Source organism: Scardinius erythrophthalmus (assembly GCF_964197995.2).
Source record: "Scardinius erythrophthalmus genome assembly, chromosome: 14".
NCBI classification, from domain to species: domain Eukaryota; kingdom Metazoa; phylum Chordata; class Actinopteri; order Cypriniformes; family Leuciscidae; genus Scardinius; species Scardinius erythrophthalmus.
Genome location: NC_138234.1, coordinates 3,651,538 through 3,666,752, shown reverse-complemented (window position 1 = coordinate 3,666,752; position 15,215 = coordinate 3,651,538). Strand labels below are relative to the sequence as shown.

Sequence of the window (15,215 nt, the reverse complement as noted above, 5' to 3'; positions counted from 1 at the left end):
CCACCTTAAACGACAAAAACACTCACTCACTTTGTGCATTTTTCATTTTATTTGATAAATCCAAGTAACATTATTACACAATTCTACATGATGGGATGTCAAATACATAATACGGTTAAAAAACTAGATGATATTCAACCCCAAAAGTGCGAAAAACCCCATAAACCTGACAGTTTGATTATAAGGGTAACATACATCAGCAGTAAAAGCACAATAGCGTGGTTAAAAGCTCATTATATACTGTGTGAAACTGAAGCGATAAGCATCAGGAATGAGTTCCCGCTGATAAAATAGCATCTAGGCTGAATATCTGGGCGGACGTTTGCTGTGGCTGATCATTAACACGCGCTGGACTTTGACCGCGCGACATTCACACACTAAAACCCTCAGAAACACTACAGCAGGAGTTTGCGAGTCTCTGAAGCGTCTCGAGTGGCTCTAGGTAAAGTCCGGGTCGTCACTGCGTCTGCAGGGCCTGCGTGAGGTGCAGGCCGGCCCCGGGCGGCAGGGGCCAGTTCTCCTGGCCCTGGTGTGTCTGCAGGAGCCGGTAGAGCTGCTTGAGGTGTGTGACGATGTTGTCTTTGATGTCGGGGATGGAGATCTGCAAACGCACGCTTCCGCTGTCGAACGAGCGCGTGCAGTCGCCAGAAAACATCTCGCTGATCATGCGCGCCACCACCGGCACCACCTGCAGACACACACACACACGGAGACATGAGCTCAACGCCGTTAGCTACAGAAGATGACGGCCTTGATACTTACACATAAACATTAACATGGGAAATACGATCGGCTAGTTCACACGCTAAGGCTAGCTTAGCTTCAAAGACAATTTTAGGCTTAAAAAAAAAACGAAACGGCTTTGTTAAAAAGAACTAGTTTCAATAAACAACTATTTGTTGGTTCTATATGATAAATGATATTTTTAACTGATTGGCAAGTAAAAATTAAGATAGTTATAGCCTTTTAAAATGCTATTTAGAACACATTTCATTTATAAATATAAAAACATCATCAAATCTAGCAATAAATGCTCTGATTATGTTTTTTAATTGCCGTTGTTTTTGTTTTTACAAGCAAATGAGCCGATACAGATTTTTTTCTTAGTTTGAGCAACAGACAAAGAATGAAATGTTTATTTGCTTGTTAACAGGCTGAACTAGCCTGAAGATTTAAAGCAAACATCTGAATGGTCTGACTACACTACAGCTGTGTGAAATTCTGCTACACAAAACAAAAGCAAGACGTGTAAATTCATAAGTCGACAGCATTGCTGAGTATTTCCTCCTTAAAACTGCAGTGAACCAAAGACAGTCTCAAAAACACGCTTTGAAATCGCTGGTGTTTCTGACGTCACAAACTACCTTGTAACCAATCAGATCAACGTGTGATCGTCAGCCAGTGGATCTCTGAGCTGAGTGAGTGAGTGGAGGCGGGGCTCATTTGCATATTCATAGAACCGCGCATACTAAATGAGGCAAGGGTGTCGAGTTACATTCAAGATATTTTAAAGCTTTTTTGTCATTTTGGTGATTAAAGATGAGTTTTAAGGGATAAAATGATTGACTACAGGGGAACTTTAAATAGTTGAAAATATGTATATTTTGCAAGAACCTAAAAATATATTGTTTTTTATAAATAATAAACATTTTTAAATGAACAGTTTTGTATTTCTCCATTGTTTTTAGTTTGATTAAGTTGTTCGCAATGCTTCATGGGATTGTACGTTTTCAAAGTTTGTAATTTTGTGGTTCTCCTCATTGCTGGATGGTTTGGTTCATGGCTTATAACACTTTAACAAAGACTTGGTTTAAAATTCCTATGGGAAAAACAAATGGACAAATACACTAATGCACTCTCTAGTGCAGATGGACAGCCACCGTGGCCCATAATGCACCACTTCACACGTCTCACCTGCACCGTGATGAGCTTCCTCTCTCTGGGTCTGCCGTCGGGCCACTCCTCCCCGAAACACAGGTGAATGTCGTAGAGCGGCGGTTCAGAAGAGGACTGACCCCGCTGGTGAGTGATGACCCCTGCGCACACACACACACACACACACACACACACAAAACAGCATCAGAAACACCTTCACGCTTTGATACAAACAGGGTTCGTACAGATAACATAAAAAAAAAAAAAAATCCAGGACTTTCAAGCACTACTTTTTTGGTTTTCAAGGACTACAATCAGAGATCGCACTTATCAAACTATATCTTTAGTATTTAAGGATTTTTAAAACTCAAATTACAGACATAAGGTATCCAAAATACAATGCATTTCATAACATATATTAAATACAAACTTTACAATAGCTATTATTGTTTAATAAATAATATTTTATATTATAATGTTGGTGTACTTGGTAACGAGAAAGGTCTGATGGAGGTTTATCAGACAAGGGGTGCAGTGTTAACTTTGCGTGAAAAGATTGTATGTGTAATTTCGAAAAATTAAATTTCATATATATTGTATATTAAAGGTGCGTTGTGTAATATTTAGGAGGATCTTTTGACAGAAATGCAATATCATATATATAACGATGTTTTCATTGGTGTATAAAGACCTTACATAATGAAGCGTTGTGTGTTTATTAGCTTAGAATGAGTAATTTCTCTCTACACACACCACAGGTACGCTTACATCGACATGTTTCTACGGTGGCCCTGAGCGGACAAACGCGTTTCCTCACTGTGCTGTTCTTTATGATAAGAAGCTTCAGCTAAAGTCAGCGAATAAAACACTGACACAATGAACAAGTGACAATAATATTCACAATAACATATCGTTTTACTGAATAATTAAAGGGGTGGTTGATTATGATTTGACTTTTCTAACTTTAGTTAGTGTGTAATGTTGCTGTTTGAGCATAAACAACATCTGCAAAGTTACAACGCTCAAAGTTCAGAGCAAAGGGAGAGATTTGCTTTTACAGAAGTCACTTTTTAAGGACTACAACAAACGACTGGTAGAGACTACACCACATTCCTCCCGGGTTAGTGACATCACCAACCCTACAATTTACATAAACCCCGCCCCCAGAACACAATTTATAGGTTATCATGACAGAACATGCTAATAAATGACACAAAAGCTACATAACTTCAACTAACCATTCAGAAATGTTGTCTACATGTTGTCACTTGTTCTCCCCATCTTTGTCTGACTCCGGTCTGAACATAAAAGGCTAAAAGTTTTTGAAATTTTTAGGACACAAGCTCTTGAAGCTCCACCTCCTGTGCCGGGAGCAGCAGCTCATTTGCATTTAAAAGGACAGACACAAAAACGGTGCGTTTTTGCTCACCCTCAAAAAATGACAATTTTAACATATAAACATCTGTGGGGTATTTTGAGCTAAAACTTCACACACACACTCTGGGGACATCAGAGACTTATTTGACATCTTGTGAAAAGAGCATTATACCACATCTTTTAAGTAAACATAATTTCTTAATCTTTGTAAAGAAACCTCATTGCTTAACTGGCTACTCTCTGCTGTTTCAGACGACGACATCTTTTCCTCTCAGCCACCGTAACTTCTGTTGGTTGCAATTCGCAACCTCACCACTAGATGCTGCTAAAATGCACACACTGCACCTTTAATTAAGTCAAGCACTTTTCAAGCACCTCTTCATAAATATTGCTGCGTTTTACATCAATCAATGACACTTTAGTGATGTGAGCTGCGTATGGTCATTAAACGTCTGTCGGTGAACACGTCAAACTAACAAGTTTTAAGTTTGTATTTATTTATATAGCACATTTAAAAACAGCAAACAAGGCTGACCAAAGTGCTGAACAATACACAAGATGAAGAACAAGGACAAACCACACATTCATGACAAAAACTCACAATGAATTAAAAGCTTAAGAAAAAAATAGGTCTAAGAGAAGATTTAAAAGCAGTTAAAGACTGAGCCGCTCTGATGTAAACCGGAAGGGTAGGACCGGCAATAGCAAAGGCTCGGTCTCCTCTATTCTTTAACCGTGATCTGGGGAGGGACAAAAGACTCTTATCACCAGACCTCAGGTTTCGTGTGGGAGTGTGTGGACAGAGTAGCTCGGTGCCAGATTATTGTTAACAGGTATTATGTGTATTGTTCTTAATGCATGATGAAGTAGAAGGAGAAAGGTAATCCAGGTCAATGCTACTGCTCTTAAAGGTCCCGTATTATGCCCCTTTTCACAAGATGTAAAATAAGTCTCTGATGTCCCCAGAGTGTGTATGTGAAGTTTGAGCTCAAAATACCCAACAGATCATTTTTTACAGCATGTTTAAATTGTCACTTTTTGGTGCTCAGAAAAACGAGCTGTTTCAGTATGTGCCCTTTAAATGCAAATGAGCTGCTGCTGGACGACCCAGGGGGCGGAGCTTCATGAGCTCGCGCTCAGTCTGTCAGGAAAAATTCATCTCACGGAATGATGATAATATCAGAAACTCTCAGTAACGGCGTTCATTTCGAGTCGGACAATAATGCCTACAGAGTCAGAGTGCTGTATAGAGATGAAACAGGTATGGTTTAGTAGTTTAATTACGGTTATTATAACGTATTTGTCATCTGCTTGTATGTATCCATTATTTATTAATAGCCTACAAGTCTGCTATCCGAATGATGACCAAACATATACTGATGAGTTTAATAAAGTTTATTGTACATCACACAAAAGATGAAGCGTCAGTTTTACTTCAGAAAATCACCGTAAGAGCTGAGTAAACACAGTAAGTTATAAGAAGTGCGCAAGTACATAAACGAATTTCGGTAGAGTTGAGGGAGCATTCCTGTGGGCGGAGGTTAGTCAAAAAACGGTTTTAATGATGTCATTAAAGAAGGAAGTAGAGGGGTGTAGTCCAAACGAGCCGTTCACTGTAGGCGACTTCTGTTAAATAAAATATCTCGCTTGGCATTGAACTTTGAGCTTTATAATTTTACAGATATTATTTATACTATAACAACAACATTACACACTAACTAAAGTTTGAAACGTGGGATAACGAAGAACGGGACCTTTAAAGTTGTCATGGGGGCCAAAGACTATAACCTCGGCTTTGGATTCATTCAGAAATAAGAAATTTTGAGAAAACCACAATTTCACTTCATCTAGGCATGCAGAAAGAGATTTCAGAGCAGCATGTGTGTTGCGTTTCAGAGGCAAATAAATGTGGGTATCATCTGCACAGCAGTGAAATGACACCGCATGCTTTCTGAACATGGAGCCCAGAGGACGGAAATACAGGGGAAGAGAAGGGGAACAGAACGATCAAACACTTCAGATTTTAAGCTAAGATCAGAGGATTCTTTTAGGATTTGTTTTCTAAATGTCGATCATTTGTTAAACAAGTATTCATTACTTCAATCAGCTCATTGTTTCTGCATTAAAATATTACATTGTTTAAATTAAAAGATTTTTAGCTAATTGTGATTTTGTATATGCACATTTCTGAAATACTTAACTTGGACAGTTTCCTCTCATAACAGATCACTGTAAATTGTATGGTTGGGGAAAAAATATAGATTTCTCGATTTTAATCAATTCTCAATTTTACGAACAGATATCAATTCTTAAATCTCAAGAATCGATTAGTCATCCTGTTTTCATTTGATGAATGAATGGAACATTGTAGCGCGAATCCCATCCAATAAATCACAATAATCTTCGTGCTTTGTATTGATATGAAACAAAGTCTCAGATTTCAAATTACAGCCATTTTCTTACGAAATTCAAAAACATAAATGGCGTTTTGGCGCTGTGGCGTGAAATCGCTCAAGAGAAGCACATGATCTTCTCCTCCGCCTTAATAACACCAGTTACAGCGCGAAATAAACATGAATGAGCTTCTGAAAGTGTGTTAAATGATAGAGTACAACTTATCGAAGTCCATATCATGTGACATGGAGTCGCTCAATCAGTGTTTCAACCGTGGAAAGGCGTTAGTAAACGATGTCATGTAACGTCACAATTACCTCAGAAAAACCATATCCAGAGACCATAAACTCGTTAGTCAGCAAGAAATATTAACTCTAGAGAGGAGCAGTTTGCTAAATATATGCACCATATTACGTATTCATTATCATTTTTAATGTTCTTCAATATTTAATGCATGTTTGAATAAATTTGGAAAGTTTTTCATGACAGCCACCATTTAAATTTTTATATAACTTCATATAACTTTATTATTATAAAAATACATAAGTGTAATTTAAGTGTTTGTATACAAATCAGTTAATTTGTACCTTCAATATTATAGCAGGCTAATGAAGACTATAGGCTAACACTGACTCCCATAGTTTACTGCATTAGTGAAGAGATTTGTTTTCCTTGAGAAAATATGCCATGTATTGTCCCTGATATCCAAAATAATAAATACTGAATTGAATCGAAATCGAATTGCAAGCTTGTGAATTGAAATCGAATCAAATTGTGAAATTTGTGTCAATACCCAGCCCTACTAAACTGTAATATGGACTCGTGCACTTTCTGTAAAGCTGCTTTGAAATTATGTGTATTGTGGAAAGCGCTATACAAATAAACGTGAATTGAATTTGCTAAATTTGCCTCAGACGGCCAAATCGTGGCCAAAATTGCCCAGTGTGCTTCAGGAGTGTGTCTCACCGCTGAGGAAGGACTCCAGGCAGAAGAGCTTGACCCTGTGCTGCCGCTCGATGAGGTTGGGAGCGTTGGGATTGGGCGCGCAGGGGCCGGACCAGTACACTTTACACTGGCACAGGCGGATGGCGTAGATGTCGTGCCCCTGGACCTCCAGGATGAGGCCGCGGTCCATCACGTCCAGCAGCCGGCTGGTGAACACCCTCTGCTTGTCGTTGGTGATGTGTTCGGTGGGGGGGAAGCGCACCTGCTCCAGGCTCACCGGCCCGAACAGCTCCTCCTGGTTCACGATCGGCCCCAGGTCCCCGTAGAAGAGCCGGCAGCCCTGAGGGTTGCTCACGATCACCGGCGGACACACTTCCTTACCGCGGTAATAAAACTGCACCTCCAGATCCGTCACTGTGAAACACACACAGAGTGCATTATGGGTGTGAGTAGAGGATCAGGGTTATTGTCGTTGACTACAGCTAAAACACTTCTGTTGATAGAAATAAAGCTGAAACGGGTTACGTGTGAGTTACAAAGTGTGTGTGTGGGTGTAACGTGTGTGTGGGTGTAACGCGTTTGTGTAATATGTGTGTGTGTGTGTGTAACGTGTTTGTGTAATGTGCGTTTGTTTGTGTGTGTGTGTGTGTGTGTGTGTGTTTGTTTGTGTGTAACGTGTGTTACGTGTTAGTGTAACGTGAGAGTGTAACGTGTGAGAGTATAACGAGTGCGTGTGACGTGCGTGTGTGCGTTAGGTGTGTGCGTTACAACGTGTGTGATTTTGTATGAGAGTGTAACACGTATGTGGGTGTAACATCTGTGTATGTGTGTGAGAGAGTGTAACATGTTTGTGTAATGTGTGTGTGTGTGTGAGAGAGAGAGAGAGAGAGAGAGAGAGAGAGAGAGAGAGAGAGAGAGAGAGAGTGTAACGGTGTTAGTGTAACGTGTGTGTGGGAATGTAAGAGCGCAACGTGTGTGAGAGTGCAACGTGTGTGTGAGTGTGTGAACGTGTAACGTGTTAGTGTAACATCTGTGTGGGTAACTTCTGAGTGTGTGTGCGCGAGCGTGCGTTACAACGTGTGTGTGTGTAGTTACTGGGCAGAGAGCTGACCCAGGTCTCCGGGGTGGTGAACATGCCGTCGAAGGCAGAGGGCGTCTGGAGTGAGTGAGTGTGTGTGTGTGTGTGTGTGTGTGTGTGTGTGTGTGTGTGTGTGTGTGTGTGTGTGTGTGTGTGTGTGTGTGTGTGTGTGTGTGTACTTACTGGGCAGAGAGCTGATCCAGGTCTCCGGGGTGGCGAACATGCCGTCGAAGGCCGAGGGCGCAGGGATCTCCGGCTGCATCTCCACGTCCAGCGGCTCCTTCTTCGGCCACACCTCGGCGGGGGGAGGGGGGGGAGGGCAGCTGGCCGGCGCCATCGGGGACACGGATCCGGGAGGAGTCCAGACCGGACTCACGCCTGCGCACGGACACATCACAGTCAAACACAACACAACATACACCGCATTAAATACAGCAACACTTAAAGGTGCAGTCTGTAAGAATGACAACTAGTGGTTGAAATAGGTACAGCAGTCTAATTCAACATATCGGAGATCGTCGTTTCTCCCGCCTCCTCAGACTTGACACTCACATGGGTTGCCAGTTTTAGCACAAGCAACAGGAACGAGCGCAATGTACAGTGAAAATTGGCAACATGCAGTATCACAGACCAAAACAATAACAAACATTCCAGCCTGGAAACACACATTTCAGAGTAATATAACTGGCAGAAGAAGTGTTTTTTAAGAGAAACGAGTATGTGAACTTCCTATCGTTTCCTATTGTTTTAGTATGGTTTCCTCAATATATGCAAACATACGGTAGAGTGAAAAAGTTACATACAGCACCTTTAAAGGGGTCATCGGATGCCCATTTTCCACAAGTTGGTATGATTCTTTAGGGTGTTCATGTAAAGTTTGTAACATACTTTGGTTAAAATTCCTCAATGGTTGTGTAAAACAACACCCTTTTACCTCCTCAAAAACAGCTCTGTTCACAGCGACCCGTTTCGGTGCATGTCTCTTTAAATGATAATGAGGTGCATGTCTCTTTAAATGATAATGAGGTGCATGTCTCTTTAAATGATAATGAGGTGCATGTCTCTTTAAATGATAATGAGGTGCATGTCTCTTTAAATGATAATGAGGTGCATGTCTCTTTAAATGATAATGAGGTGCATGTCTCTTTAAATGATAATGAGGTGCATGTCTCTTTAAATGATAATGAGGTGCATGTCTCTTTAAATGATAATGAGGTGCATGTCTCTTTAAATGATAATGAGGTGCATGTCTCTTTAAATGATATGAGGTGCATGTCTCTTTAAATGATAATGAGGTGCATGTCTCTTTAAATGATAATGAGGTGCATGTCTTTTTAAATGATAATGAGGTGCATGTCTCTTTAAATGATAATGAGCAGCTGCTTTACACTAAAGTGATGCCTTGGGGGACACTGTACAAATGTCTGAGGGCGGAAATATGCTAATACGGGAAATATGCTAATACGGGAAAGTCCGTCAGTGGTCGTGGGCGGAGCATGGGCAATATGACATCATATTGCTCAGAAAATCCAAACGGCTTGATTATTGAGAGTGTTTAGGCTTAGTATTAAAAAAAAGGGGAAAAGGAGTGAATTCTCATTGTATGGTGGTTGCGTCCACACACTGCAAAGACACATTTACATGCAAACACCATATAAAAGTGCATTTTGCATCCGATGACCCCTTTAAACCATATGCTGTGCAAAGAGTTTAAGACCGGTTTATCCCGGTTTTCTCCCAGTACCGTGAGGTGGATATGGTGGAGGAGGCTCAGGAGTGTCGGGAACGTCGTCTTCATCGCCGTCGGTCTCATACGTGGTCACTGAACCTGAGACACACAGAGTTCACTTGCACACTGCATACTTACTTTTATAAATAGAGAGTGTAATGCTGCATCATAGTCACATGACCTCATGTGCATGTTTAATTCAGAAATCAATGTGCAAATCTCATGTGATAAATAAAAATCATTCATAATATTTCTTTTATATTAATTAATATTTAATTAAATTAATTAAATGAAATATTTAAATGTATTAAATCAGGAATAAAGTCATAACATTTATAAAAATCAAGAATAAAGTCATATAAAAAAGAATAAAGCAATAATATTTGTTTTAAATCAAGAATAAAGTCATAATATTAATAAAAATAAGAATGTAGTCATTTAATGTTTTTTAAAGAATCAAGAATAGTAATTTAAAAACAAACAAGAATAAAGTAATATAATATTTTTTTTTTTAAATCAGGAATAAAGTCATTTCATATTTTTTAAAGAATCAAGAATAAAGTCATAATATTTCAAAAGAATCAAGAATAAAGTCATAATATTTCAAAAGAATCAAGAATAAAGAAATAATATTTTAAAGAAATCGAGAATAAAGTTATGTTTTTTATTTTAGAGAGTAACGTTTCGTTAAGTATTTCACACTTTTTAGGGCATATTTTTCTAACCATTAAAAATTTTGTGCATTTCAACCTTTAAGACAAATACTTCTAATTAACAAATTCAGATAATTACATAATAGAAATGTTTAATCTGAATAATTAAATAACCTGTTACTTGTTTTACTTAATTCAAACCAACAACAGCTCATATTATACAAAATATCATATACCTGAGATTAATAGAATATTAAATATGTTAAATGTTACAAAATGATTCATTAGTGTTACATTTTATTGCTGGTAGGATAATAGGGTGATTTCAAAGTGTTCCTAAGAATTAATATTCATATTTATGCAATTTTCCTCCACAAAAGAGGAAATGTGTCAATATTCATAATTTACAATGCCAGGTTTATTAGGGAAATAGATTAGGATTTATGAAATATGAAATTGCATGAATATGTATACCTGAAAAGTGTGTGTTTGTTGACTCAGTGTGTGTGTGTTACCTGGGTTACTAATGGTCTGTGGAATATCACACACGTCGTAGATCTTCAGCGGGTTCATGGGAACCTCTTTGGTCCCGTCGTAGATGAGGTTGAACTCGCGGCTCTTGTTCAGAGCACATCTCAGCTGAGCTTTCCATTTAGCCGGATCCGGCTCGTCCACGCCTTCCTGATACTTCCCGGTCTCCACGGCCCAGGCCTGGCAAACACACACACATCAGTCCCGGAAAACACATAGCTTGTGAAGCCAGGGCACGGCGAGGTTCAGAGTTGGGTATTTATCCCCCTCCAACTCCCTTTGTGCGTCGTAGAACGGGCGCAGAAATTGCACCAGGAAAGTCAGCACATCAGGGGACACATCGTGTAGTCGCTGGCTCTCACCTCGGCTCTGAAGTATCTCCTGTAACTCTGCGTAGACTCCAGGGTGAGGAATACGGTGCTGAATCTGCCATCTGTTTGACAGTTTTTGACAACCGGCTTGTCAGACCTGACTGCTTTAAATATCGGACTAAAGCCTCGGTGGCCTGCAGGGTCTCTGCTACTTCTGGGACTGTTTCTGAAAGCTCATCTGGGTTCAAGGCATGCCGGAGGACAGTGTTGTACAGGTGGTCTTGACAGTCCAGGCGCCAGTATGGGCGAAGAGCGGCACCATAATTAGCGCCCTGATCGGTTACCCAGACAACAGAGTTCATCACCGAGGCATCAAATCCAAGGACTGAGACTAATTGCTGCTGCAACTCTTTTTGAATATTGTCTGCTGTTTTGGCCTCGTTTGGGAAGCTTGTTGTGGTGAGTACCCTACTCTTCATGTCATATTGTGGTGTGACAGTGACATGTGATTGACATGTAGCTTATTTTACAGTGATCATTCGTCCACATGTCAGTTGTCATGCCCACATTTATCAACGACATGACCCCCTTGATTTCTTCAGCCACGTCCCCTCTCTCAGCAGTCGCCAGTTCTTTGCACTTTCGGGAGATTGTGGTGGGGTCAGGGAGTAAACCTGTTGCTGACGTCCATGGGCTGCGCCTACATTTATTAGCTCTTGCGCTAACTGGATGAAACCGTTCCCTGCTACCGTTTCAAACGACCGAATGTCCATACAACAGAAATTCACGCATTTATCTGTGATTTCACCCTAGAAGGAGTTGGTTTGGCAAGGAAATCACTCCCACTCATTTGTTTGCTGCTGCTGGTTGGTCCGCTACCGATACATCCACCACGCTCAAAATGTCTTTGTAAATGAGATGATCCCGTCTTCTTACTATCGTAGCTTAGCACAGCCTAACAAATCGTACATTGTGCATAACCAGTTGGCTCATCATTTAAGGTTGTCACGATTTGAAAAACAGCCCAGAAGTTTGCCTTTCCTCTGGTGTTTTTTACCGTTTTAAGTTGGCCATCTGTGATTTTTCTCTTTTTGCACATGAGGTGAATCGTGGGTCGCGCTGACGGGAAACCTTCTGTGTGTGTGCGTGAGACAGTCATGTCAGTCATATGTCAGTGTAATTATAAGATTGTGAAAGTTATGAGGTTATGAAATGTCTTTCTATGTTTGTTTTTCTATCGTCGACGTCAACTTCTCAAAATTTTTTTAAATTAAAATCTAAAATATATAAAAAAGGAGGATAACCCAAAAAAGGCCAGAGGCCCGGCCAGCATGTGAACTATGACGTGAAAATTGGCCCGAAGCCCAGCCCTAGGGGCGTAAATAAGTTGGGGCCCGTCGAGCTCGGGCTGAAATGCAGGGCTTTAATGTGCAGCTTGGCACGGCATATTTATCGTGTTTGCGTGAGAGCGCCCTCTGGTGTTCAGATGGGGCAGTATTTACTACCAATCAGCCGAGCTTCACTGACAAGCTGAGCATAAGATAATCGCAGCCTTTGCCAAATCACGTGCTGTTTTATTGCGATTAATCGTGAAGCCCTACCCGACACTCACCTTAAAGATGGTGTTTTCCTCCTCCTGTTGGGGTGTGTGACGCGTGGCGTGTTTCCATGGGATCTGGAAGCGTTTGGCCTCGCGGTCGAGCCACACCAGACCGGGAAACGTCCCGTTCTCCACCTGGGACACCAGCCAGGGCTTGAGCCGGACCCGGCGCGGATGAGACGACATGACGAGCTTCTGGAAAACACACATCAGTGATCGCACTGACCCTCACATCCGGCAGAATAAACCACAGCCTGCACATTTAACACAGAAACACTTTTCAATTGCTTCAGTTCGTTTATTTTGTCTGCAGTTTTACTCTTAAATGTACTCTTGTTTATGTGTAGATGTGACTTTTAAATAGTTTTAAAAAGTTTTATAAATTGAATAAAAATATAACAGGTCATATAGTACATTCAATAAACATAATAATAAAAAACATTATCATTATTATTGGCAGCGACAGTAGCCTAAACGGATGAAGTTTCCTTGAATATTTAATTTGACTGAAAACACAGGCCAGATAAAGCTCATATTAATAATTACACTTTATTATAATAATTTATTCAGCGATTTATTCATATAATCATATAATAAATATGTATTCATATAATCAGAAATAAGCGTCAGATAAACCCATAAAGAGCCGGTGACTTTGATATTCGATGCTAAATCACGAAAACTTTCTTTGCCGTCGATTAAAACACTTAAATTCCGATAGTAGAGCATATTTGAGCGCATTATATTGTTTGAATTAGAGTAAAAAGCCTGTAAATATTAAATATAAATGTGATATAATATTAATGAGACTCACCTGAGGTTTTCAGGAAGCGTCAAAGCAGGAAAAAAAAACCACCAATCCTGAGGCCTTTACCGCCAAAACCAGCCGGTTTATGAATAAACGTGATTAAAGTCCGAGAGTATCGGTCATACACCGGATAATGCGCACACACACTCGCCGTGAGTCCGTGTGAAACTGTGTGAAACGCGTTTCATGTGTGTTTGAATCTCTGCTCGAGAGTTTCACCGTCAGCCGAAACTCAGGTAGAGCGGTGACGTCACGCGCATTTCTGTGACTCACGCGCACACACACACACACACACACACACACACACACGGGCACGCGCACTCATGAATGAAAACACTCACACACAGGCCTGCGGTCATATCATTGTTCTAGTTATATCCTAGTAGTGGGAATCATCATTCACATTCACTGTTCTTAATAAATCATTATTAGCCTATGTTTATTTAAGATTTTACTCAGTCATCCAGGATAGGCAAAGTAAAAGTAAAAATACAACACAAGTATAGGCTAGGTCTAAATACATCAGAGAGGAGCAAAAGCAGGTGTAGTGCCTAGTCCTGTGGCCCTATAGTCCTGTGGTGAGGATAGGGTTAGGATTAGGAGTGCCAAATTATGACCCCCTCGTTGAATTCGCTATGATTGCCTAATCCTAACCCAAACTACTCATCCTAACCCAAATAACCAATTCTTGGGGTTAATAATTTGCTGGGGGCCAGAATTCGACACAACATCGGGACTCAAACTCGGGTCGCTGTCAAACACTCGAATTAAACACACTTGGACCATGTAACTTCTTATCTGTGCATCCTTGTGTCCTCTCCTTGTGTTCTAGCTCCATTCCCTTATGAAGAGAGACAATGATACACCTGTGTATGGCCCTGTCCCAAATAGCACACTTCACTGCACTTTCAGCATTATTTAAGTCTCATGGACGTAACGGATGGCACACGGCAGCCATTGTAAGTCCACAAGCCTGTGAGTGATGAAGCGTGTTATTCAGGACCAGACCAAAGCAGCGTTACGCCAGGAAAGTGTGGACGCGTAGGGAGACCGCGAGTGTTTATGGTGTTATTTGGGACAGGGCCTGTATCCTCACTCATGATTCCTCAGGAAAGCTTCCCTGGTCCTCATTTCTCGCCTCCTCTTTTTCCCCCCTTTTTTATTATATAATTGCAAAAAAACAAAAAAGTATCAGTATAATCGACAATTCAATTACAGGAAAATATCATTGAAATTGAAAGGGCTTTGGAGTTGCCGGATGTAAAGGAGATGACCAAAAAAAAAAACATCTTTGCATAACAAATAAAACTGATTGTGATGAGAATGTGTGTATAAAGACACAAAACACACTTGTGTGATTATTCCCAGAAGAGATGAGAAACAGATTCATCTTCAGCACCACAGAAGAACTCAGAGAACATTTATTTCACACAGAGCTTCACAGGATACAAAACATCAAGTAATTTGTAAGACACATTGTTTACCTTATTGGTTATTAAATATTTAGACAGATTCACACTTTCATGGAATGTGGACAAACTGGCCATTCCAGAAGAACACAGTGTGTGAAATAACTGCTAAATCTCCTGTTCCGGCCAGAAGAGTTGGATAAAAGATTAATATTCCCAGTCATGGTATCAAACGGATGAGCTCATGATGAGGAAGACTGGGATCTGAGTTATTGCTCCGTAAGGAATAGCATTACAACAGCAAACTCTGGTGGAGTGACAGGTCTGTACTATTATATTATATTATATTATATTATATTATATTATATTATATTATATTATATTATATTATATTATACCTGCTCAAAAACTCTGGACAGGAATATAAGTGTCCATCACCACTGATTAATTGACCAAAATAATATTATTATTGACCCAATCTGGGAAAAAGTAGAGCCGCAAGACT

The 15,215-nt window shown here is 40.3% G+C and overlaps 1 protein-coding gene across 2 annotated transcripts; it reads right to left on the bottom strand.

The window, feature by feature from the left end:
- Positions 1-27: 27 nt before the first annotated feature.
- LOC308701876 (interferon regulatory factor 6-like) lies at positions 28-13,652 on the bottom strand. 2 transcript variants are annotated; one of them, XM_081384343.1, is made up of 8 exons: positions 13,308-13,652; positions 12,506-12,688; positions 10,567-10,762; positions 9,414-9,497; positions 7,853-8,047; positions 6,613-7,005; positions 1,915-2,036; positions 28-688 (listed from the first exon to the last, which is right to left on the bottom strand). In XM_081384343.1, exons 2-8 carry the CDS (start codon positions 12,677-12,679, stop codon positions 458-460), a joined length of 1,395 nt encoding a protein of 464 aa, XP_081240469.1. In that variant the 5' UTR covers positions 12,680-12,688; positions 13,308-13,652; the 3' UTR covers positions 28-457. The 2 variants fall into 2 exon arrangements, with proteins under 2 accessions (XP_081240469.1, XP_081240470.1); XM_081384344.1 differs by having other exon boundaries at positions 12,506-12,685; positions 13,308-13,447.
- Positions 13,653-15,215: the final 1,563 nt, after the last annotated feature.